General features: G+C 40.5%; 1 protein-coding gene across 1 annotated transcript; it reads right to left on the reverse strand.

The window, feature by feature from the left end:
* LOC134641609 (TRPM8 channel-associated factor homolog) lies at window positions 1-13,118 on the reverse strand. Its single transcript, XM_063494094.1, has 11 exons — window positions 12,469-13,118; window positions 11,721-11,937; window positions 11,148-11,439; window positions 10,538-10,839; window positions 10,248-10,422; window positions 9,596-9,690; window positions 6,706-6,919; window positions 3,043-3,279; window positions 907-1,124; window positions 666-779; window positions 1-243 (listed from the first exon to the last, which is right to left on the reverse strand). Exons 1-11 carry the CDS (start codon window positions 13,116-13,118, stop codon window positions 1-3), a joined length of 2,757 nt encoding a protein of 918 aa, XP_063350164.1.
* Window positions 13,119-26,348: the final 13,230 nt, after the last annotated feature.

The raw sequence follows: 26,348 nt of genomic DNA on the forward strand, positions 1-26,348 counted from the left end.
TCATTTGTACTGGGTCATGGGGTGATCATTCCAGGGAGGCAGCTTGGACAATTTTTCCTCAGTGGCTGTTTCGATGGGCCAGCCCCAGGCCTTGAAGAAGCCGGTCAGGTTCATCCCCACAGTCTGGGAGAAAGTCTCAGCATACAGGTTCATCTTTGAGTCATTGTCATCGGGAAAGTTGCTCATGTGGTGGTATGCAGCAAACACCTTCTTGAAGGCATCCCAGCCAAACTTTTCCTGGAGCTACAGAGAAGGTAGATATGACAACAACTCAAACTATTTGCTTTCTTTTATGTTAAGAGCAATAATCTCTTGACCAAAGCATCATAACCTGTTATGATTTGATTTTAGCTTCACTATAAGTGTACAAGTCTACATGGAATTGTCACCTATATGGCACACCCAAATCAAACTCTTTTAATAGAAGGAAAAGTGCATGTAAGAGATTTGATTTGAAAGGTATCATCTTGTAGTTTCTGACACTATCCTTGTTTAGCATGTGGCTAAAATACATCTTGAACCTAACTCTACCCCTAAGTGATTTGTTGGTGACTTGGTCGATTTTAAGTGTGACTGGATCAAATGGAGTTAGAGACTTTCAGTCTTTTTCATATCATGTGTTTTCTTTACTGTGGATCAAGCAAAATTTCTCTATAATTTCTCACCTGCAGATATGTTTCCAGGGCAACCCATACCTTCCATTCACTGAGTTTCTTGCCTCCCTTGATGTACTCCTCTACTCGACTCTTTCGCTTTGCTAAAGTCAAATCACCATGGGCCTGCACCAAAGAACATAGAATTAGATAGTTGCTAAATCATGTGATCACAGAAAACTCAGTCATGAGTTTTCTAATGATGACTGACGTAAAACAAATAAGAGTTTAAAAGACACTTGCTTTACTCTACCTGTGCTCTGTTGAGACCCAGCACCTCTTCATTCACATACACTGACCACAGGTTGCATGTAGAGTCCGTGGTGTGTGGTCGGAACTCCCAGCAGCTTCTCTGTTGGTTGTGTCCCAGTTCATGGATGGGACCCCACAGTTGTTCACCTTTTTTAACACCAACGACTTCAGCAGCTGAAGCATGGTGTGCCATGATAGGATAACCTGAATGCATCCAGCCTTAACAGAAGAAAAGTATATTAATAATTGTTTCAAGATTATATTGCAAATACTTTATGAGAGAAAAGCTGTAAAGTGTGAAGGAGAGAATACAGTGGCTTGCAAAAGTATTCGGCCCCCTTGAACTTTTCCACATTTTGTCACATTACAGCCACAAACATGAATCAATTTTATTGGAATTCCACGTGAAAGACCAATACAAAGTGGTGTACACGTGAGAAGTGGAACGAAAATCATACATGATTCCAAACATTTTTTATAAATAAATAACTGCAAAGTGGGGTGTGCGTAATTATTCAGCCCCCTTTGGTCTGAGTGCAGTCAGTTGCCCATAGACATTGCCTGATGAGTGCTAATGACTAAATAGAGTGCACCTGTGTGTAATCTAATGTCAGTACAAATACAGCTGCTCTGTGACGGCCTCAGAGGTTGTCTAAGAGAATATTGGGAGCAACAACACCATGAAGTCCAAAGAACACACCAGACAGGTCAGGGATAAAGTTATTGAGAAATTTAAAGCAGGTTTAGGCTACAAAAAGATTTCCCAAGCCTTGAACATCCCACGGAGCACTGTTCAAGCGATCATTCAGAAATGGAAGGAGTATGGCACAACTGTAAACCTACCAAGACAAGGCCGTCCACCTAAACTCACAGGCCGAACAAGGAGAGCGCTGATCAGAAATGCAGCCGAGAGGCCCATGGTGACTCTGGACGAGCTGCAGAGATCTACAGCTCAGGTGGGGGAATCTGTCCATAGGACAACTATTAGTCATGCACTGCACAAAGTTGGCCTTTATGGAAGAGTGGCAAGAAGAAAGCCATTGTTAACAGAAAACCATAAGAAGTCCTGTTTGCAGTTTGCCACAAGCCATGTGGGGGACACAGCAAACATGTGGAAGAAGGTGCTCTGGTCAAATGAGACCAAAATGGAACTTTTTGGCCAAAATGCAAAACGCTATGTGTGGCGGAAAACTAACACTGCACATCACTCTGAACACACCATCCCCACTGTCAAATATGGTGGTGGCAGCATCATGCTCTGGGGGTGCTTCTCTTCAGCAGGGACAGGGAAGCTGGTCAGAGTTGATGGGAAGATGGATGGAGCCAAATACAGGGCAATCTTGGAAGAAAACCTCTTGGAGTCTGCAAAAGACTTGAGACTGGGGCAGAGGTTCACCTTCCAGAAGGACAACGATCCTAAACATAAAGCCAGGGCAACAATGGAATGGTTTAAAAGAAAACATATCCATGTGTTAGAATGGCCCAGTCAAAGTCCAGATCTAAATCCAATCGAGAATCTGTGGCAAGATGTGAAAACTGCTGTTCACAAACGCTGTCCATCTAATCTGACTGAGCTGGAGCTGTTTTGCAAAGAAGAATGGGCAAGGATTTCAGTCTCTAGATGTGCAAAGCTGGTAGAGACATACCCTAAAAGACTGGCAGCTGTAATTGCAGCAAAAGGTGGTTCTACAAAGTATTGACTCAGGGGGCTGAATAATTATGCACACCCCACTTTGCAGTTATTTATTTGTAAAAAATGTTTGGAATCATGTATGATTTTCGTTCCACTTCTCACGTGTACACCACTTTGTATTGGTCTTTCACGTGGAATTCCAATAAAATTGATTCATGTTTGTGGCTGTAATGTGACAAAATGTGGAAAAGTTCAAGGGGGCCGAATACTTTTGCAAGCCACTGTATATATGTCCCAGAGGCCCTGGAGCTTACTACACTACATTACATTACGATTAGCACAGGGACCACTCTTCTCCAGCTCCTCTCTCAGTCCTTGGTATTTTCTTGAGCTTCTTGTGTTCCTTCTTCCTTATGTTGCATTCATTTGGTATAGCTTGGTCTATCACAACAGCCTTCTTGCTTTGCTTATTGGTGACGCCTAACTGGTTTAAAGTGCACTTACCAGCAGAAATCTGCACATCTGTCACAAAGCGCTCTTTGCGGGGAAATTTGTGTGATTTGGCAGCTAGATCTGCAATGGCCCTCATGATTTCATCCCAGAGAGCGGCCACCTTGTCGGGGCGCTCCATACGCCGAACAGCATCTGATGGTACGGTGAGGACGATGTTTTCAAACTCCAACTCTGCCCAGGGCCCAGGAGCTGTGCGCAGCAATGACCACTCAGCTGCAGTTGTTACACCTGAAAAGAACAAAGAGAGGTGTGGATTTATTAAAATGCTTTGAATCATTGCATATTAAAAACATATATAAAATGTTCTATTCAAAATACAAACTTGTGTCACAGATTCAAAATTCAGCTTGTTCTTAAACAAAACTGTGGAACAATCTGCCTTTAGAGATTATGATTATTATCTGCCTGTTTTTAAATCGCTTCTAAAAACCCTCTGACACCCTGTGAGATGTTTTTTTTAGTTGATTGTAGTGAGATGATGATATTGATCTTAGTGAAATGTGGGCCTCTGGCCCTGCTTATATATGTATGTATATATATATATATATATATATATATATATATATATGTATATATATATATATATATATATATGTATATGTATATATATATATATGTATATGTATATATATATATATATATATGTATATATATATATATATGTATATGTATATATATATATATATATATGTATATATATATATATATGTATATATATATATATATATATATATATATATATATATATATATATATATATATATATATATATATATATATGTATATATGTATATATATATATATATGTATATGTATATATATATATATGTATATGTATATATATATATATATATATGTATATATATATATATATGTATATATATATATATATGTATATATATATATATATATATATATGTATATATGTATATATATATATATATGTATATATGTATATATATATATATATGTATATATGTATATATATATATATATGTATATATGTATATATATATATATATGTATATATATATATATATATATATATGTATATATATATATATATATATATATATATATATGTATATATATGTATATATATATATATGTATATATATATATTTTAATATAGGGCTGTTTTAATTCTTATATATTATGTGTTTTATTTTGTTTCTATTATTTTTTGCTGTTTCGTTTTGTCTGTTGTTCTTAACTTATTTACTGTACAGTCCTTTGGTCCTGTGCCGGCTATTTTAAAGTGGTTTATAAATAAAGTTGGATTGGATTGGATTACAAAGTAAAGAATCTGGCATTTCCATAATTTCTAAAGGGCGTGTAGCACAGGTGAATAAAAAACTCCAGATGCACCTGATATGAGTAAATTCTTTAAATAAAAAAAATGTTGCTTTATCCAATTCCACATATGCATTTCATTGTAGCACCAGGGCTCTAGAGCGTGACCAATTTGGTCGCATGTGCGACCTAATTTCTCAGTGGTGCAACTAAAAAAATCCTAGGTCACACCGGTACAACCAGCTGTCTGATTACAAAAAAAAGTTTTAGCAACTCAGAAAGTCTTTGTGTGGTCAACAACAGACACACATTATGCCCATATTGTGGTTTAAACCAATCAGCGATAGTTAGGGGCGGGACCTCTCTGATTGGCCGTGGTCCAGATATTCCTGTAGTCCTATGCGTGCACGTTTGAAAGTGCAGGTGGGTAGAGAGAGGTGAGTAGCTTGAATAAAATGATATCGATTCATTAAATCCTAAATCAACTTTTAAATATAAATGTATTTTGCCAGAAACGCTCAGGTTGAAGCTCACAAAACTATTTCAAGAACCACTAAACAGCTAAAACAGCAAATGAGAGCAAGTAAACGTATTCCGCACAAAGACGTAAACACAACTCGCGGACCCATCGCATCAGAATCAGTGAGATGTCGGCTTCGTCACCCGACAGCACGTATACGGACACGCCGTTGGGGCTGAAAGCTGACAGCTCACAAATGCGTCTGATGCGTCGGGTCCGTGCTTTGTGTTTACGTCTTTTTTTCTGCAAGATTCTGATGCTGCAGGTTTTGTCTCTCTCCAACCAAAATTCACTGAACCAGCAGCAAAAGACGATCAAAAACTACGCTTCACATTCAATAAACATTGTCATAAATTCCCTCCTAATTTTGCTGTTTTGCTTCCACCACGATAAAAAAAAAATCACACTTCCTGCACAGCTCTTTCCCTCTCTCGATGCACTTCAAGAACAGTTTCCCCATCTCAAATCTCAGTGCTGTTGGCCGCAGTTTTTCTCCCCCCCCCCCAAAACGACCTCCGACAAGAAAGCCTCATTTCAGCTGTTTAATAGCGAAGAAATTTAACAATTTTTAAAATTATCCCAAATTGCAAAACGTTTGACTGTGTCACTAATCAAACTTCTGTAACTTTGCTCTGCTTCACTTCATCAGCATCAGGTAATGTTCATATGTCGATTCTCGGTTTTCTTCAGTTTTTGTTCCACTGCTGAATATTTTAAGGTGGTTATCTGGTTTAAAAAGCCAGGCCAGGAAAATCGCCTTCATGTTTTCCTGTGTTTTATCCTCCGTTACTTTGACCCAAAGGCGTCTGCTGTGATGCTACACCTCTGATGAAGTCTCACAAGTGTCAGTACTGATAAATGATCAGAATTATAATATTTCTGACTGTCTGAGTTAAAATTGAATTGAATTAAATTGAATCGAATTAGGACCTTGTGAAGTGGAATTGAATCAATTATAGAAATCAGTGACGATACTCAGCCCTAGTGAGTAGCCTAGGCCCGACAGAAGTGGATGTAGCTGTGGGTAAAGAGAACAGATGAAAAGAACTATTGATAACTTTTTCGTTAAGTTAAGGCCTGATCCGTCTGAAATTCATAGCCAGTGCTCTGACATGGAGCCATCAACCTCTGAACGCTGAAAAAGAACAGTCTATCCAGATAACACATTATATGCCGAGATAAATGCACTTCCCAAGCGTCCACTCTCCCCACTGCCTTTCAGTGGCAGGCAGCAGCAAACAGGACATCAGAGAAGGCCGAGATGATGATTAAGGTTAACATTGTCTACAATATTGCCAAAGAGTGCCAAAGCACTTTACGCACAAGCACTTTTTCAGTACCTTAGCTATCTTGTAGAACTGTGTTCCAAATAAAGAACTTTGTGTTGACAAGATTGTTAGTTAATCATTTACAAATCAATATTGTCTGTGTGGACAGCAATTTAACAAAAAAAAGTGAACACGTAAAACTGTGGGGTTAAGCGATGCGGTTGAAAAATTTGGGTGCACCTAACTTTTGTGCTGGTGCGCCTAAGGAAAAAGTGCAACCATGGCAAAAAGTTAGTCTAGAGCCCTGCAGCTTGGCGTCTTTAAACAGCCTTTGGTGTAAAAAGCTGATAGTGCACACATTGCCTTTAAAGAATTTAGCAAACTTTGTGCAGTCTTTTAGGAGAGGGTTTTACTTTACTAAAATATGTTGAGCTCAAGTCACCTGTATTGTCCAAATGTATGTTCAATCAGAATGAAGGTCATCTAAGTCAATAAGAATAAGACTCACCAGTTATCTTCCAATTACCTCCACTGACACAAAGTACACAGCACTGTTATAAACCACAGACTCACCAGACTTGTAATATGGAGCAGTTACAGCTTTCTGCACTGTGATCTCCAACCCTTTCACTTGTGTGTTGGGTGGGGCCACCAGGTAAATAAGTCCGCCCCACAGATTGGAGACATGCATCATCTCTGAAGTGACAGGAAATCGCTCACAAACACGTGGTGGTCTCTTCAGCTCATCCTTTCTATGTAGGTCATCAGTTTGACAGCCTATCTGAATCTGTAGATGAAATGGAAAATATATTGGATATCAGAGTTTTGATAAAACAGATTCAATTCAGTTCATTTTTTTATATATATATTACAACACCAGTCGCCTTTGCAAACAGTCCCATTGCTGAACACAGAGACACCTGTGCATTCAGGAATGATTTACAAAGCAGTTTACAGATGTTATGATCAAATTTTCTTTCTTGTGGTGTGCTATTAAAAAGCATGGACAGGTCTAACGCTGTTCCTATAGATGACTGGGGCATGTTATTGGACTGAGTTGAACTGATACAGGCAGGGAACAGAGGGGAGAGTTCTCTGTGAGACTTTCTATTGGCTGAAGGGCTGATGCTGAAACAGATGTTCAGAGATGTGACTGAATTTCTTCTGTCAGTATTCTCCAGTTAAGTGAGACAGGTTTCAAGGTAGTGACTGGGCTGTTACTCTATAGTATAGGGACAACAGCGTACACTGAATGAAAAATTAAGTTGGGGCCGATCCATTACACCAAACAGCAATCTCAGGACTGAAAAAGAAAGACAATGTAAGAATACCAAGAACTGCAGTTCCTTGAAAAGCCAATGGAGGCCAATGGAGACTGGCACCTATCTGTGAGTCAATCTCCACAGATGCTTCAGAAGAAAAATGGATGCTGGTATTTCTAGAATCCAGGAATAAAGCGGTTTTCTAGTTTAGTTTTGTCTCCAAGAGTCTGCATTTTGGGTCATCCAATCCTGCCCGCTTCACACAGCTCATGACAGAAGATTGCGACCAGTCATGGACCCAGTGCAGTATCTGCCTTCCTGAATGAGAAGGTGAGACATTATGCTCAGCATACCCTCATTTGGCTCTATGAGGGCTGTGCCGCTTCCCAACTGCAAATGCTACTAATGTTACTTTGCTTATTCCTTCAGTGATAACGTTGGGCAGGTTCTCTCTCACGCCGGCCAATCACTCTCCAGCCAATCTATCTGCTAGTTCTCGTCCTCTGTTGCCCCGGGAAGAGGGGCTGGAAGGGTTTTTTTAAAATATATTTTTTAAAACTTTTTCTGACTTTATTAGATAGATATAGTGAAAACTGACAGGACAGCAGAGGGAAGACATGCGACGAAGGGCCGGGGGTCAGACTCAAACCCATAGGCCATACAGCACATGGGCCCCTGCTCATCCCACTGAGCTAAACCGGCTCACCTGTAACTATCACTGCCTCGTCGCAGCCTGTAATTTCTATATCTGCCTGTTTAAACACCACAAACCCCACATATGCCAGTGGGAAAAATTAAGATTGGGACTGTGAGGAGTGCCACTGAGCTGGCCCTCCAGAGACTGTCAGTGTTTTTCAAATCCTTCCCAGCCAGTTTATTTAGAGACTGTCGGCCATATTGCTCCCCGGCCTGTTTATTGTGGGGCTGTTTGTGTTCCTGGTTAAAAAACTGTTGTTGAAATACAGTTAGCGCCTCCTAAGCATGTTACTCTGTCCAGGGCCCCATTACAGACAGCTTTTGGTGTTGTTTCACCTCCGAACTGTGCTGCTCCGCAGGCTGCATCTCAAAGGACTGTTTGTTCTATTCCAACTGCTCCTGTGACTGCCTCTTTGAGAGCTGAGAGCATTTCTCTCCTCTGCCTGTTCCTGCTCCCAGGGCAGCTCAGGCGCAGCCTTCCCCCGTGCCTGTACCTGTTCCACAGGTGAGGGTGATTGAGGCCAAGCCTGGTTCCCAGGGGAGCCAGGACTCAGCTGCACCCGCACCAGTTCCTAGGGGGAGGGTAGCCAAGACCAAGTCCGTCCCTGCACTGGTAGCTGTTCCTCGGGTGGGGACAGCTGGTGTTCGGCCACTCCTGCCACCCATACCTGCTCCCTGGACCAGAGTATCCAAGTTTCAGCACACGGTCCTCGGTCACAAGTGGAACCTGCTGCGAGCCCTGCATCCACAGGGGGACTCAGTCAGGCCATCCCAGGCCCCTCCTTTCTCTGCAGGGAGCATAAGCGAGTCCGTCTAACCAAATTCTATCTCCACTGAGGGCTCAGACGAGCCCATCCAGCCTCCCCCTTTGAGGGCTGGGGGTTCTGTAGAGCCTGCTCAGGCACCTGCTTAACCACCTGCGACTTCCACGCCACGACCTGCTCAACTGCCTGCCAGAGGTCATTGCACAGTCTGGTCTCAGCTAGAGGTCATCACACCATCTAGTTCTGCTTTGTCTCAGCTACAGGTTGTCGCGGCGTATGGTCCTGCTTCATCTCAGCCAGAGGTCTTTGATGCCACTGGTGCCACGGACGGCCGTCCAGCAGACCTGCTTCGTCTCTACCGCTGGCTACGCAGTCGGCCTCCAGACCTGCTCCGTAGCAGGTGCTGGCTCAAGAACTGTTCTGTCACCACCATTGACCCCACGTTCAGGCCCCAGAACTGTTTCTCCTTGTGTTTTGGACTCCTATTCCTTGTTTTTTGATTTTGGACTCTGTTTTTTTTTTTTTTTTTTTGCTTTGTATTTTGGGTCCTCCAATCCTGGCCGCTTCATACAGCTCATGAAAAAAACATACCAAATCACAATGTTTTGGTCTCAGTAGCTGTTATGGGGTGTTAAGGGATGTTTATTGTTAATTTTCTTTTCTTTGTATAAATGAACTGGGTGTGATGCACTTTTTCTAAGTGAACTTAACACTATTAGTGGATGATTTTGTGTGCTTCACCTTCCAGTGCTTGTTGACAGTCTCAGCTGGCATGACCATGTAGGTACTCATACCAGGAGAGAGGTAGAGACCAGTGCTGATCCACTCTTTCCCATCTAACATACAGATGCACACACACACACACACACACACACACACACACACACACACACACACACACACACACACACACACACACACACACACACACACAGTACAGTCAAATATCAGTCAAAATTCTCCTTAACTTTGTTGATTTCATTTACTGAACTGTTGACACTGTGGAAAATAGAAACAAATTAGTTTTCTATGTTTATGAAAAAATGTCACTGATATGTCCTATTTGTAAATAGCAAAGTAAGTCTATAACCTTAACTGCACTTTCACTGGATTGTTTATGATATTATATGTGACTTTCAAAAAAAAAAAAAAAAAATCTAAGTATATTGTGAAACCCCAGGATACAGCACCAGAGGTTACAGTTGGTGACATATACATGTATGAAATATGGACACATTTCATTTTTTCTTTGGATGTCTGTGATAAAGTACATTTGAGTTGAGTCCAAATTGAAGTATTGTGTGTGAGTATTGTGAATAAACTGTGATCAGGTTGCAGTCATATGTTGACATATTCACAGTTGACATATTTGTCCACAAACATGAAATCTGACCTGCTGTGTTAACATCGATCTTGAGCCTGTGGTTATGGAGGTCTGGCATCAGTGGATTATCCTTGATGAGGTAGGGCAGGAGGGCCTCAGGATTTAGGCAAAACTTGTATACAGGTGATCCCACACTGAGGAGTAGTTTGTCTTTTGGTGTCTTTACAGGGTAGCTGTTACTCACCTTGAAAGAAGAAGACATTAATCTAACATCTCAGTGGATGATAGTTGTGGTATCAGTGGGACCTGCCTCTGTGTTGCTATGTGTTAGGAAGTGTTTATATTTTTTGTCTACTCACCTGTGGCAGGCCTGACCTCTTTAACATGTCAGTGAGTGCAGCCAACACTTGAGAGTAATAGAAGGAGCCATGTGCCTTTGTGTGTAAGTAATAATCGCAGTCACTGCCCAGCTTTTTAAGACATCCCTCCTCATGCTCGCTAAGTTCTTCACCTGTAGTCACATGGGCAACGAAGCGGTGTAGAAGGTGGCGGAAGTGGTAAGTATCTTTAATCGGCCAGCTGGGTACAAAGGCTTTGTATGTTCCTGCACTGATTGTTGCTCCCAAAAGGCTCAATCCCATTTGGTTCAGGATTTTGTTCACTGAAAGAAATTAAAACAAGTGTGACTTAATTTACTGAGTTGTATTGCTGGAAATGTCATGACTTTGGTTTTACACTCATCAGGAGGTTGGTTATTTGATGCCCAACCCCTTCAATCAAGGTGTCTTTGATACTACACCATTGTGAATCTGTTAGCACAACAAATACAATAGGTTTTTAGGGTGGTTGGTTAGACAAGAAGAGCTCTTTATCAATTCAGTGCACTTATGGTTTTTTAGGTGGAAAATAAGAACACTACCAATACTTCTTTTCTGTATATTGTAAAACCTTTGTGGTGCATCTTCATACCTGAGAAATCTGTTAGTACATTTTGCCCAGCATGTGTCTGCGCCCAGTGCCAGGCATGTCCTCCAATCAGCAGGCCTCCTCCCTCTGCCACAAAGTTTTGGATTTCCTCCAAATGCTCAGTGATATACGCTTTACACACAAACACGCTGAGGTCTTTCCTGAAGTTTGTCTTCTCACACTTCAGCCCAGACTCACTCAGAACTTTGAGTGCAGGATTCACCATGACACCAACAACCCCTCTGCGCCCTTCATCCAACCAGTGAATGGCATTTCTCCAAAATGGAGCCATGCTCTAAAATAAAAGAAGGACAGTAGGAAGACAGGCAGTCGTGTATACTTGTGATGTACAGGTTGCCAGTCTGTCAAAGGGCTAACACATACAGAGAGACAACCATTCACACCCACATTCACACATATGGACAATTTCAATTTACCAATCAAATTGACACCACTAACTGTAGGTCTTTGGGAGGAAGCCGAAGTACCTGGAGAGAGCCCACTCAAACACGGGGAGGACATGCAAACTCCACACAGAAAGGCCGGATTTTAACTTTTAAAAAATTAATACTCTACCTCCACTGCTAGACATCTTTCATGTGTAACCACAATGACCCGTCCTCGCCCATAGTAGGCTCCTGCCAGGAATGGACGTCCATCTTCTGTAGTGCCGATGGGAAAGGCTAGTGGTCCGTGGACTAGAAGCTCAGAAAATACAGAATCAGACGGGAGGTTGAACTCTGAAACCCCCTTGAGTAATAACTCCAAGTCATCCTTGAAGTCCTTTCCTGTCCTTTAATTGAAAGGTGGAAGAAGAATATGAAAGAGAAATCAAAAATTAGAGATATAGTGTACAGAAGTAAATGAAGAATAAAGGGATAAATTTCTTTTTACTAAAAATGTGTTGTTTTAAATAAAATGCCCATTTGTCATTAGGAAATTTGAGTGTAAATTGTATTATCTTAATGTGTTTTTACTATCAATACCCTGTAAATATATTGTCATCTTGTAAAATAACTCTTTTACTACTATTTTACATTTCACAGATATGTTCTTGTACAATGATTTATTCATTGTAAATTAGCATTTAAAAAAATCTGCATAAAGATAATAGTCCAATTTACATTACATTTGTTAAACAGACAAATGTAATGTAAAAGTCAAAAATGTAACAGATCAAATGGATCACATCATTATAATTATGTGCAAATCCTGTGATTGACTTGTGGCCTAGGATCCGCTCCTCCAATCAACCCTGGTCTGACAAGCAGAAAGTGGAGCTTTTGTAAACGTGCAGTAAAACAGAACTATATTAAACACTCACGCTAACGACATCCAGGAGGACGGGATCTGAGGGCAGACAGGCAGGTTCTCCACTTCACCATAACGCTCAGTGAAGTAGATTCCTGCCACTCCCGACACTTTATTCCCATCAAACTGATGCAGTGTGTTCTCTTTGGGGTGATCTGCAGCCCAGCCCCACGCCTGCCCAGCTATCAGCACCCCTCCTCCAGCTTTCAGAAACGCCACCAGCTCTGTTGGGTCTGAGCCCACGCTGTAGGCATCGGTCACATAAACACCAACTCCCAGTTTGTCACTGAAAGCTCCCACAACTTCTACTTGGAAGCTGGATTTTTGGAGGCTATCAGTAACTGCACTGACATTTCTGTGCACCCCTACTGAGAGGTTATCAGATCCATCACCTCTCAACCAGGTCACAGCATTTTCTACCAGAGCAGGAAAGGCTGTCAAGTAGCCCTCATGACCCAGGACCACAATCCTTCCACTGCCGTACAGAGAGGCAGCCATCAGGACCTGACCTCGGCTGTTCATTGCTAAAGGAAAGGCATGGTCTCCAATCAGCACCAGGTCACTGGGAACATAGGGTCCCTGTAGGTCCAGCTCCTTCAGGCCTTTCGTCAAGGAGGTGTAGGCCTCTTCATGTTGGTTTTTGAATGATCGGTTAGATGACATAGTGTAGAGGATTTATACTCTGTAGACTGATGAAGAAGGTGAAGGTTACGATGCGGAAAGAGGAAGTTGTTAACACATCAGGTTTAATAGTTTTTCTTACATATGTATCCGGAGTTCAGTTGACGGAATAAAAACACACAGTAAACATAACATTTGAACTGTTACTAGTGTGTTACAAGTCAAGACTCAACAAATTGTCAAACTGCAGCTGGTGAAAAAATAAAACTCTGTTCTCCACTGATCTCATTACAATCAAACACAACTTAAAAACACAAAGCATTTTTACCTGGAAGTTTTCTTTCTGTGGTGTTAGACTGTAGCACAACAGTTTTAAAGAAAAACACACTGTATGTGACAGGAGAGGAGAAAGAATAAAAATAAAAGCAGAGAATGATGCTGTTTATATAAGGAGATGTGATTAAGGTGGGACCAATGATAAGAGACAGCTCGTTTTATAACCACAGGGGCAAAATGTGGCCATAAATCAATGTTTAATCAGAATGTGACGTGTCCTCTCTAAATTTGCAGAGATCATTGATTTTTGTAATTTATTTCCACTGAAATAATGAAGAAATTAAATGTGTCACAGCTAAATCAGGGTTAGCAGGAAAGGAGAAGTCACAGAAATTATGATTTCTTTATGTAAGGCCAGGATCCAATTTTAGATGAGAAGGCAAAGAGTGTGGCCAGAAACTTTATTACACACATCCACCAAAATTTTGATGGAGGCAGTTCCCAGTTCTTAACACAGAGCAACGACAATCTTTAATTCATCATATAAACATCATCATTTGAAATTCACGTTAGCTTCAGTTTTCATATAGTCAAACCACAGATTTCCAAACACACACATACTACTGTTCAATTTTCCATGGAAGACTGTACTTTATGTCATTTAAAACAGCAGTCCAGATGTTTTTAAAAAATATAACACAACCAAAGCAAGTTAAGACAGAGTCCTACTGGCTTGGAGCTTTTTCACAGAAACAACAAGTACTACCTCTTCAGGCTCAGGTGTTCAGATTGTCACTGCTACCTCACTGCACAGACTGGTAGGTTGTTATTCACTGAAAATTTATGACTAGCCTTGAAAATGCCCCTTTAAACTAGTTCCCTGTAAGGATCACAGTTACAACATCAACATCAGACACACACACATAGCAGTTGTTGTCTGTGTGTGTGTGTGTCTGTTAGGGCTGCACGATTTTGCATAAAATGAGATTCACGATTTTTTTGCTTAGAATTGAGATCACGATTCTCTCATGGTGGCACTGTGTGTGTGTCTGTGTACAAATGTGTATGTGGTCCATCTGTTTAACAACTAAAGGTCAAATCTTTCTGTGCAAAAAAGAAAAAAAAATAAAGACAATGCTGAGAAAAGCGACATGAAAATCATCAATTGAGCAAATATTAGTCAGACTAAGAGGTCACACGAAGGCAGTTATCAGACCAGTAACTCAACCCATGGTTTCCAGCTCAAGCTATGAGTGTTCACATGGGTGTTGGTGTTGACGGCAGCGTATGACGAATAAAACAATGAAATACTGGAAATAAATTATTTGCACAATAAATCACACCTCTTAGAGAAGATTTAGGTTTAGATTTATTTGTAAAACTCATTATGTGTTTAAAAGGGGCACATTTATTGCAAATGCAAATTCTTCTATTTATGAACAGAGGCCAGCTGGGACCAGGATGTAAATATGTTAATATACAAACTGCATTTAGATACATTTTGGAAATTCGCCACCTAAAGTAATGAATTTAATGAAACAAACATAAAAAATATATAAATAAATCAAATCTAATTTTACTAGTTGTCTTTTCTGCTATTACTTCTTGGCTCAAGTACTCATCATATAAACATCATCATTCGAAATTCACGTTAGCTTCAGTTTTCATATAGTCAAACCACAGATTTCCAAACACACACATACTACTGTTCAATTTTCCATGGAAGACGGTACTTTATGTCATTTAAAACAGCAGTCCAGATGTTTTCAAAAAATATAATGTGGCACACCCAAAATTTGTGACCACTTCTATGTTAATCATCTAATTTAATTTATTTAATTTGTTTATTTGTTATTTTCTGTGACTATGAATACTCAAAATGACTTTGGTAACATGACCAATTTATGCAGTATATTATTTTGTCACATGGACTGTACAGAAGGACAGAAAACTGGAGCAACACCTCAGGTGGAACTCTTATTTCAAGGCAGGTGCACCCCAGTTGCTTTAGGGAGATGGACTTCCGCCCACTATTCAGATACAATCTGAGAGGCAAACCGAGTGCACTGTGTCTTCATTGCTTCTGAACTTTACCTGTATTTGCAGGTTAGTACTTGGTAAAAAAATACTACCACTGTCTGTTACATAGCAATGTTTCATCTCCATGCTAAGTTGTAAAGAAGTATGACAGTATCTGTAACACTTACGAGCAGCCGCGCGTGGACCCGCATCAGTGTGAGACAGCGGGGTCAGGCTGCGCAGGCCGCTAGCAGAAACGTCACGGTAATGTTTTGGTATTGTGGGTCGTGGCGCCCAGAGCATTGTCTTGCAGGAAGGTCATGCATATAGATTTATTTTATTTTCATTATGGAGGTTGACACTCCCGCACACTTTACAATTGTATATAAAGTTTTTGATACAAGGATGTTTTATTGCTTTAGTATTATTGAGGTTTGAAAAGTATAAGGCTGTTTAATATGTGAGTGTTAATGACATGTGAAATAGAAGGAAGTTGCCCATGTTATACGGAAGCGAGTTTCATCTTCAGTGTGCTGTAAGTGATGTGTGTTTATTTTTGCTCAATTTCAGTATTCAGAACCGGTACAGTTGTCCACTTTAATTTCAACCAGATAAGAGTGTGGTTTGCTTTAAATAAAGTTGAATATTGCTGTAAATTCACTGTAGATTACAGTGGCTTTCAATTGCTTAAGCAAGAGCATGTGTGTAGTTTTGTTTTGCTTTCACTGAGCGATCACATGAAGCATATGTAAAATAGTGGAAAGTGTAGAGTGTGAATCCATTTATTTTTCTACTTGTGACTTTGGAAAATGGACAGATATGGTCACTGGGACTGAAAGAGTCATGCACACATGGATATTGTTAATGTTGTTCATGTTTATTGAAACTTGAATAAGAGTCTGAGAGGCAAACCGAGTGCACTGTGTCTTCATTGCTTCTGAACTTTACCCTTATTTGCAGGGATTTCTTCTTTGTTATTGTGGCACCATTCCTGGGGCCCGTAACAATAACACAACCAAAGCAAGTTAAGACAGAGTCCTACTGGCTTGGAGCTTTTTCACAGTGTTGAAAGATTTTATTATGTTTATGTTTAGAAGTACATTTTGTTTAAGGTTTTATAGATGTGTTTGCTCTTTTTATTAGAGAAGTTACGTTGTGCAAGCTTTGTGTGCATTCCAGAGCACTCTGGCTTTCACACCCACATCCTGGGAGCATGGGAGAGGTCTTACCTTGTCTTATTGTTTTATGGTAGGATAAACGTATCTATGCCTGTTTTTAGGCTAAGTGCATTTTGTTTAGATGAACTGCTGGACATCCAGGCCAGCAGGGTTAGGAAGTCATTTTATGACCACACACACACACACACACACACACACACACACACACACAGGGTATTCTTTGTACACATATATACCTATAAGATGTCATATGTTAATGAACCTATGCATATTCATGTAACCACAATAAAAGAGCAGTGTTACGGGAGAGCGGACGAGAGCAACTGAGGTCAAGCGAAGGAATGGCGCCTGTCCAGTTCTCTCCCGTGCACGTTAATTTGTAAAACCTGTCTGAGTGTCATTTATTCCAATCTGAGTTGAATTACAGGAAAACTCCTTACACACAGAAACAACAAGTACTACCTCTTCAGGCTCAGGTGTTCAGATTGTCACTGCTACCTCACTGCACAGACTGGTGGGTTGTTATTTACTTAAGATTTACAAATAGCCTTGAAAATGCCCCTTTAAACTAGTTCCCTGTAAGCATCACAGTTACAACATCAACATCAGACACACACACATAGCAGTTGTTGTCTGTGTGTGTGTGTGTCTGTTAGGGCTGCACGATTTTGCATAAAATGAGATTCACGATTTTTTTGCTTAGAATTGAGATCACGATTCTCTCATGGTGGCACGGTGGTTAGCACTGTTGCCGCACAGCAAGAAGGTCCTGAGTTTAATTCCAACATCAGGCCGGGGTCTTTCTGTGTGGAGTTTGCATGTTCTCCCCGTGTTTGCGTGGGTTCTCTCCAGGTACTCCGGCTTCCTCCCACTGTCCAAAGACATGCAGCTTGTGGGGATAGGTTAATTGGATAACCCAAATTGCCACTAGGTGTAAATGTGCGAGTGAATGTGAGTGCGAATGGTTGTCTGTCCCTGTATGTTAGCCCTGCGACAGACTGGCGACCTGTCCAGGGCGTACCCTGCCTCTCGCCCTATGATAGCTGGGATAGGCTCCAGCGCCCCCCGCGACCCTGAAAAGGATAAGCGGAAGCGAATGGATGGATGGATTCTCTCATGATTTTCTTTTCCAATATAAATATTTATTGCACTTATTAACTGCACATCAACTTCGTAACAGTTAAAACTGAACATAAAAATAATAAAAAAACATAAAAACAATAAATGCCTCACATTTTGTGGTTGCCGCAAAATGTTGTACTGCTTGAAATTCCGTCTCCATCGTTGCTCGACACTGCGTGTATAGAGCAGGTAGTGCAACAATAGAAAAATAGTTGCGGGACGGCACTGTGTAGCGTTTGTCTAGGGTGTTGATCATTTTCCTAAATCCCTCGTTTTGCACAGTGTTGATATATCTTTGGTCAGGTGATAAGTAATAGCCTCCGTAATTTCTTTGTGCCTGCGGGAGTTTGACGGGTATGGGGAAGCGCTGTATAAGGTTCCCGTTATTGATGTTTGGGTGGTTGACCGGGACGAATTTTCTCCTGTCACTTTCTCGTCATCCCTGACGTGTTCCCCGTTGTTTTTTCCCTGCCAATTTGAGCATCACGGCACAGCTTCTGTATCACGTGGTATAAGGCTCCGCCTTTGTCATTTGTTGAGCAGGAAGAGGGAGCGCTTGTTTTCATGCAGATTACGTACAATCGTCGTCGTCGTCGTCTTTTTTTTTTTTTTTTTTTTAAATCGTTGTCATTTAGAAATGAGATCGCACATAAGTATGAATCGAGATCGCGATTTTCTAACGATTAATCGTGCAGCCCTAGTGTCTGTATACAAATGTGTATGTGGTCCATCTGTTTAACAACTAAAGGTCAAATCTTTCTGTGCAAAAAATAAAAAAAAAATAAAGACAATGCTGAGAAAAGTGACATGAAAATCATCAATTGAGCAAATATTAGTCAGACTAAGAGGTCACACGAAGGCAGTTATCAGACCAGTAACTCAACCCATGGTTTCCAGTTCAAGCTATGAGTGTTCACATGGGTGTTGGTGTTGACGGCAGCGTATGACGAATAAAACAATGAAATACTGGAAATAAATTATTTGCACAATAAATCACACCTCTTAGAGAAGATTTAGGTTTAGATTTATTTGTAAAACTCATTATTAGGGCTGCCACAAACGATTATTTTGATAGTCGACTAGTCACCGATTATTTTTGCGTTTAGTCGACTAATCAGGTCATGCATCCACCAGCATGCATCTGCTCTTATATAACTATCATTAGCTTACAGCTTTAAGTGTTTAAAGTATGTGCTAACTAAAAATAAAGACAAGATGATAGTTTATTAAATTTTAATGAAATTTGCAGATTGTTTCGGTGAAGTTTAATAAACTCCTTGCTATCTAAAATATAACAGGACACCGGAGTATATTCTCGAGCATCTCACACTTCTGATAACCAGCTGTCTGCTTGACGTTTATTCAGCTGTGTAAAAACTATAACTTTAATCTCAGGCAAACCGATTTACTCAGGAACAAATAAAATACTAAAAAAGCCAAACAATAACATTTTTAAGTTATCTAAGTGACTTATGCATGTTTAACCTGAGTAGCGAAAGACGGTGGTGGGTTTGAAAACGATTTGCTGGGAGTCCGGTGTTCTCACGGGCTCTAGTGAGCCTTGCCCCTGGCTAGCTATCGAGCTAGTGGTTAACAGACGTCTCCGAAAACGTCGGAGCGATTTTGAAAATATGTGGTGCCTTGATAAACTGAGCAGATATTTGAGGTTTACACAGCTACATTCTCGCCTGAAAATATGTTAAACGTTTATTTTGTGACCCAGAAAGAATAATAAGAGTAATATTAAAACTAACTAGCTGCCGCCATTGTTGACAACTGAGCTGGGCTGCGCTATGAATTCTGGGACAGAGCTACTTCTTCTTCTTCGGGGTTTAACGGCAGCTGGCATCCTTGTACATGCAGTGCTGCCATCTTCTGTTTCAGTCCGTTATTACACTCTTAAATCCTGCTACTTATTCCTGCGTCTTTTGGGATCTTACAAAGCTTCAAACGAAGCGTCGACTATTAAATCAGTCGTCGACGATTTTGATAGTCGACGTAATCGTGACTAGTCGACTAATCGTGGCAGCCCTACTCATTATGTGTTTAAAAGGGGCACATTTATTGCAAATGCAAATTCTTCTATTTATGAACAGAGGCCAGCTGGGACCAGGATGTAAATATGTTAATATACAAACTGCATTTAGATACATTTTGGAAATTCGCCACCTAAAGTAATGAAATAAACATAAAAATATATAAATAAATCAAATCTAATTTTACTAGTTGTCTTTTCTGCTATTACTTCTTGGCTCAAGTACTCATCATATAAACATCATCATTCGAAATTCACGTTAGCTTCAGTTTTCATATAGTCAAACCACAGATTTCCAAACACACACATACTACTGTTCAATTTTCCATGGAAGACGGTACTTTATGTCATTTAAAACAGCAGTCGGTACACTATCCCCTGAACTAGGTTAATGTTCTAAGCTTAATTGACATTTTTCCTGTTGTCTCAAACATAAATGGAAGAGACACAAAACCACACATGCAGAAGGACAGAAACACACACACATACAATTTAGGGACGTTCCTGGCATGTGATTAGGTAGAGGAGATTTGTTGTGTAGTGTCTTGGGGGCACTCCCATAGGGCTTAAAATCTGGGACTCTCCACCAGTAGCGTCTTCAAGGAAACTTAAAGAAGTCCAGACACTTTACTTTCCAAGCTCCTTAGATTATTCGCAACCTTATAAGTGAGGAGCAGGATTTGAAATTTAAGTGCGGAATTAACAGGGAGCCAATGAAGGGAAGCCAATATAGGAGAAATATGCTCTCTCTTTGTAGTCCCTGTCGGGACTCATGCTGCAGCATTTTGGATCAACTGAAGGCTTTTCAGGGCATTCTTAGGACATCCTGATAATAACGAATTACAGTAGTCCATCCTAGAAGTAATACATGATTGAACTTGTTTTTCAGCCTCACTCTGAGACAGGATATATCTAATTTTAGAGATTGCGCAAATGGAAGAAAGCAGTCCTACATATTTGTTTAATATGTGCATTGAAGGACATATCCTGGTTTCTGACATTGTTACTGGAGGCCAAGGTATTGCCAACTAGAGTAAGCATCTGATTAGATGCCATATTTCAGTTTTTTAGGGCTTTTAAATTCAATTTTATCTGAATTTAGAAGCAGAAAATTAAACGTCATCCAGGTCTTTATGACACGCAGTTTAACTAATTGGTATGTGTTATCTGGCTTAATGGATAGATAGAGCTAGGTATCATCTGCCTAGCAATGAAAATGTATGCTATGCCTGCTAAGCGAAGCACGTATAATGTAAACAGAATTGGCCGTAGCACAGAACCCCGTGGAACTATAAATAACCTTAGTGTGAAGAGGACTCTCCATTTATGAATAAATTGGAGTCTATTGGATAAATATGATTTAAATCACTGCAGTGCAGTACATTTAATACCTGCTTTTAATATCTACAGCATGCTCTATTTGCTGTAATACAATATTATTATGGTTAACAGTATCGAACACTGCACTGAGGTCTAGCAGGACAAGCACAGAGATGATTCTGCTGTCAGAGGCAACAAGAAGATCATCTGTAACTTTCACTAAAGCTATTCCTGTGCTGTGATGGGCTCTGAAACCTGACTAAAGCCATTCAAATGTGGTCAAAAGTCAGTCAGTAGGCCCTCTTAAAGAACAACTCCCACTAAGGATTAAATACCTACGACTCTCCACAGTTTCTCTGATGAGAGGTGAAATGTCTTTAAGAAACGTACACTGTAAGAAAAAGTCTTAATATAAAAGTATTTTACTGTGTATTTTACAGTTTTGTTCTGTTCTTCTAGAATATCATTAAATTTACATAAATAGACTGTGATTTCACATTTTAATGTAAATTAACGTAAAATCACTGTATAATGTAATAAAACATAATTTTCTTGTTTTTTAAATGTATTTGTCTGTACATATGCATATTTAGATTGTTAAAATACATTCACAAATGTATCATGATTTCACAAATATGTGTCCGTTATTTGAAAGACTGAACTGTTAAATTCAAATGTAATGCTATGGAAAAATATATAAAATGATTCTTATAAACTTTTGTAACATCAAATAATTATTTGGTTGCTGGTTCGAGCCCCGGCTTGGACACTCTCGGTCGTTGTGTCTTTGGTCAAGACACTTCACCTACCGCCTACTGGTGATGGCCAGAGGGGCCGATGGTGCGATATGGCAGCCTCGCCTCTGTCAGTCTGTCCCAGGGCATGCAATCCATTATTATTTAAACCAACTGTTAACTGTATATTTCTGTACATTTAAGTATTATTATTCATATTGCCACATTCATTGACCTTGTTTATAGGTAATTTCATTGTTTAATCACATTAAAATGTTCCTAATTTAATGGTAAATGGCCTGCATTTGTATAGCGCTTTACTCAGTCCCTAAGGATCACAAAGCGCTTTACACTACATTCAGTCATTCACCCATTCACACACACATTCACACACTGGCAATGGCAAGCTACATTGTAACCACAGCTGCCCTGGGGCGCACTGACAGAGGCGAGGCTGCCGGACACTGGCGCCACCGGGCCCTCTGACCACCATCAGTAGGCAAACAGGGGTTATTATCTTGCCCAAGGATAATTTAATGTTTAAAAGCACTTGAAAAAGGCAAAATCCCATGTAAAATTAGGGCAACAAACTGTATTGTCATTACTGAAAATAACCGTATTTTTATGAGAAAGTTATTTTCTGTTATTTTATGGTATTATTTTGGCGCCCCAGCTGCCGGAATATTACTGTTTTTCTAGGATTTCTTTTTTAACAGTGTAAAGAAGCTCCTCTAAATACCATGGCCTGAATGACTGAGACATACAGAGACATGTTGCTCAGTCTAATGCTTTGCAACAAATGGTCACGTCTTTCTGTACAAAATAAAAAGGAAGTATAGTTGTTACTTAATTCAACACCCCCCAATACTGAGAAATCTTATACTTATTCAGCAAATTCTGGTAAGGCTAAGAGTTCACATGACGTGAAGTGGTTATGAGTCCAAATCCAGCCATGAGTGTCCAGATAAATGTGTGTTGATTGTAGTGTAGTGTTTAGATGGGGCACATTTGTTTTATTATACACAGTCTTCTATTTTTGTACTGAGGACAACTGTGAGTAGGATGTAAATAAGTTACTGTACAAACGGCATATAGAAAAGGACCCTGATTTAAAAAAGAGGGAGAAAGGGGCCCAACAGTGCATTATAAGTTTATATAGTTTATTCTGTAAAGTGTGTTAACAATGTTAACCTCATCTGCTCAGTTTATTGTTATCTGTCCTGTGTGTCTTGTCTTCCTTATCTTTCTCCATCTCTGAGGGAAGTTAGCTTTCTTTCTTTTCTCTGCCTGTGAAATACAGCAGCTAGACCTTTAGCTTGTGACAAACTGCAACAAACACACAAACAGTTCATGCAAGCATAAAGTATCTCCCTTTATGCTTGCATGTCTTCAGTAGGTCTAGCTCGATGCCGAAGTACTGCAATTGTGACTGATGGACACCCGCAGTCGTTCTGGTGTTGTGATGTGAGATTGAATTTTGTGTAATTTCTATTCAAAACTTAACACAAGTTTTGAACCACAGAACTGTGTAGCCTACAACAGTGCATTTTGCAAAGTAAATCTTGAGTCTATCCATTGTACTGTCTGAGTTAGCAATGACAACTCACAGTTGTTGGAGTTTCATATATCGATTGTTACGCTTAACAACCAGGAATGCTTTACAAACATTCAGAGATGAACTTACACACTTTCTTTACTTCTCTGGGATAGCTTGCTCAGAGATTAAATGCCGGTTTGGAAGCACATAGCGAGGCTCCAAATGCTTTCAGTGAGAAGTAACTCCAGACTGTCGACAGGTCTTGCACACCACAGCCGGTCTATCATGTGACACATACTGCTCCTACGTGCTCAGGTCATTGTGAATGACCACGGCAGACCCAACAACATTCTCAGGACCCAATACAATATTTAAATCGGCGGAGCATAATTGCAGATGCTGTGCTGGTGTGTCCGCCTTCCCTGCATGGCACGTAGACCATCCCCCACCACAGTCATTAGCTGGGTTACACCATGTTGCAAGTTTTGTGAGGTGCTTTTGTGATAGTTAATAGATCAGATTACATTTTTTATTACTCCCCGATACCTGATCTTGGCTCTTGTTGTCAAGTTCGTGTCATGTCTATGTCTCCGTGTTTCCTGTTTTATTTTGAAAGAGTGTGGTGTCCTTTGTTCACTCCATTTAGTTTTTCTCTCCCCTGTGTTGTCATTATGTTTCATTCTAGTCAGCTGTGTCCTCATGTGTCTCCACTTCCCCTGGTCACCTCATGTGTGTATTTAAGTCCTCAGTCTTCCTGTGTTTGTCGTCGTGTTGTCTGATTCACCTACCCTGTTATTCTAGCTGCACGTCATGATTCTAGCCTGCAAGATTCGGTATCGGACATGTTCATAGTCACTTACTCTAGTCATGTTTACCTGTACCTTCATGTGCCAGCACCGAGATCTTATTCATAGTTTTTCATGTCGTGTTCATAGTCAGTTCATAGTACTTCGTCATAGTTCAGTCCTCAGCCCTAGTCTTCGTTCATGGTCCTCATTCATAGCCTTTAGTTTCTCCCAGTTTAGGATCTTAGTTTTGTCATGGTTTATGGTTTGTTATTTTGCCTTCTGTATCAGCCGCAAATAAAGGCTCGCTTTGAGTTTAGCAAAAGTTTTGCCTCCTGCGTCTGTGTCCGCACCTGGGTCCTCCAAACACTCTCCACACGGTCAGCCCCCGCTGATCATGACACTATCCTTGTTTAGCATGTGCCTAAAATACAACTTGAACCTAACTCTACCCCTAAGTGATTTGTTGGTGACTTGGTTGATTTTAAGTGTGACTGGATCAAATGGAGTTAGAGACTTTCAGTCTTATTCATATCATGTGTTTTCTTCACTGTGGACAATGTATGTATATATATATATATACATACATATGTATATATATGAACATATATATGAACATATATATATATATATATATATATACACAGTGTTGGGAAGGTTACTTTTAAAATGTATTCCATTACAGAATACAGAATACATGCCCCAAAATGTATTCTGTAACGTATTCCGTTACGTTACTCAATGAGAGTAACGTATTCTGAATACTTTGGATTACTTAATATATTATCATGCTTTTTACAACTACGTGAATGTACTATTGCTGTGATTTATTACTGTTACTGAAGGTCTGCGGCTCCGAACCGTAGTAAAGGGACCTCTGACTAATACGGCGGGTTCCGTGTCGGGCTCGTAGCCGAAAACTAGCTTTACTTTGTTGTCTGGGTCAACTTTGCGAGAGACAGAGAGAGACGTTGAAAGGCTGCTCCAACGGAACTTATTGTTTTGGAGGAAAACACGAACACAGTGTACAGTCGAGTCTTAATAGCTTACTTACAAATGGGCTCGTCAGGTACTCTTCTTGGCTGCAGTGGTTATTATTATATTTACATGCTTCCAGCTCCCGTTTTTGCTCGGTGACAGCTCGGACTTTTCCTTTCTCTCCCTCCCTCGCTCACAGACACATAACGGGTATGACAGTCCATTCTCGCTGCAGCACGGACTACACTGCCCATGAGGCTAAATTCTTTAGGGCCATGCCTGTAGCATTCTGCCTTTTAGCTTAGCACAACAACAACAACAAAAAAGCGCTCTCTCACCCAGGAAACACGCAGAGAGAGAGAGCGTCACCCTGTAACCATGGCAACCGTAACGCTGCCGCCTGGAACAACAGAGCGTAGCTGTCAAACAAACCCAAACAGTCCTGACCCGCGACAATATGAAACAGGAAAGTACCGCCGTGTAATCCATTTATTTCAACAAAGTAACTGTATTCTGAATACCACCTTTTTAAACGGTAACTGTAACGGAATACAGTTACTCATATTTTGTATTCTGAATACGTAACGGCGGTACATGTATTCCGTTACTCCCCAACACTGTATATATATATATATACACGTGTGTGTGTGTATGTATACTGTTAGAGTGGATTGTTAAATGTTTGTCATTTTTATGCTTGCCAACTTTGATGAAAGGGATTCCACTGTCCTTCCCCCCAGATTCTCGGGGTTCTGGGTAGGGGGCTGTAAGGTTTTATTGCAGATACATCCTATCTGGAGGATCTACTTCTTTTGATCTAAGCTTCCTGAGTTTATGACCCTTTGATCAGCAGCGCACACACACACACACACACACACACACACACACACACACACACACACAGTGCCTCGTCTTTGTAACCAAGGGGGGTTAAGAGGGGAGGTACGTGTTGTAAACTATTGTGTGAACTGTAACAGTTTGTCAATAAATAGCTGCGAGGGAAGCTGCTCTTTGAAGGACTTTGGGCTGGAGACAGGTTAGGAGCGTGAGCTCCAAGAGCTGGTTCTTGACCAAAGGCCTCCCTTGCGCAAGTAATCGATCGAACGCTGTTGCCTTGTTTTCTTTCATGATAAATAAGTCTCTAGAACTAGCGGGGTTTGTGGGAACAGACCCAACATTTATTTGGTCCTCCGAGCCGGAGCCCAACACATCGCCTCCACCGCGAGGGGAGGGAGAGGACGCCACCGCAGTCTGCTAGCAGCCATCGTCTGGGACGATTGACGAAAGC

Source organism: Pelmatolapia mariae, linkage group LG14 (genome assembly GCF_036321145.2).
Source record: "Pelmatolapia mariae isolate MD_Pm_ZW linkage group LG14, Pm_UMD_F_2, whole genome shotgun sequence".
Taxonomy (NCBI): domain Eukaryota; kingdom Metazoa; phylum Chordata; class Actinopteri; order Cichliformes; family Cichlidae; genus Pelmatolapia; species Pelmatolapia mariae.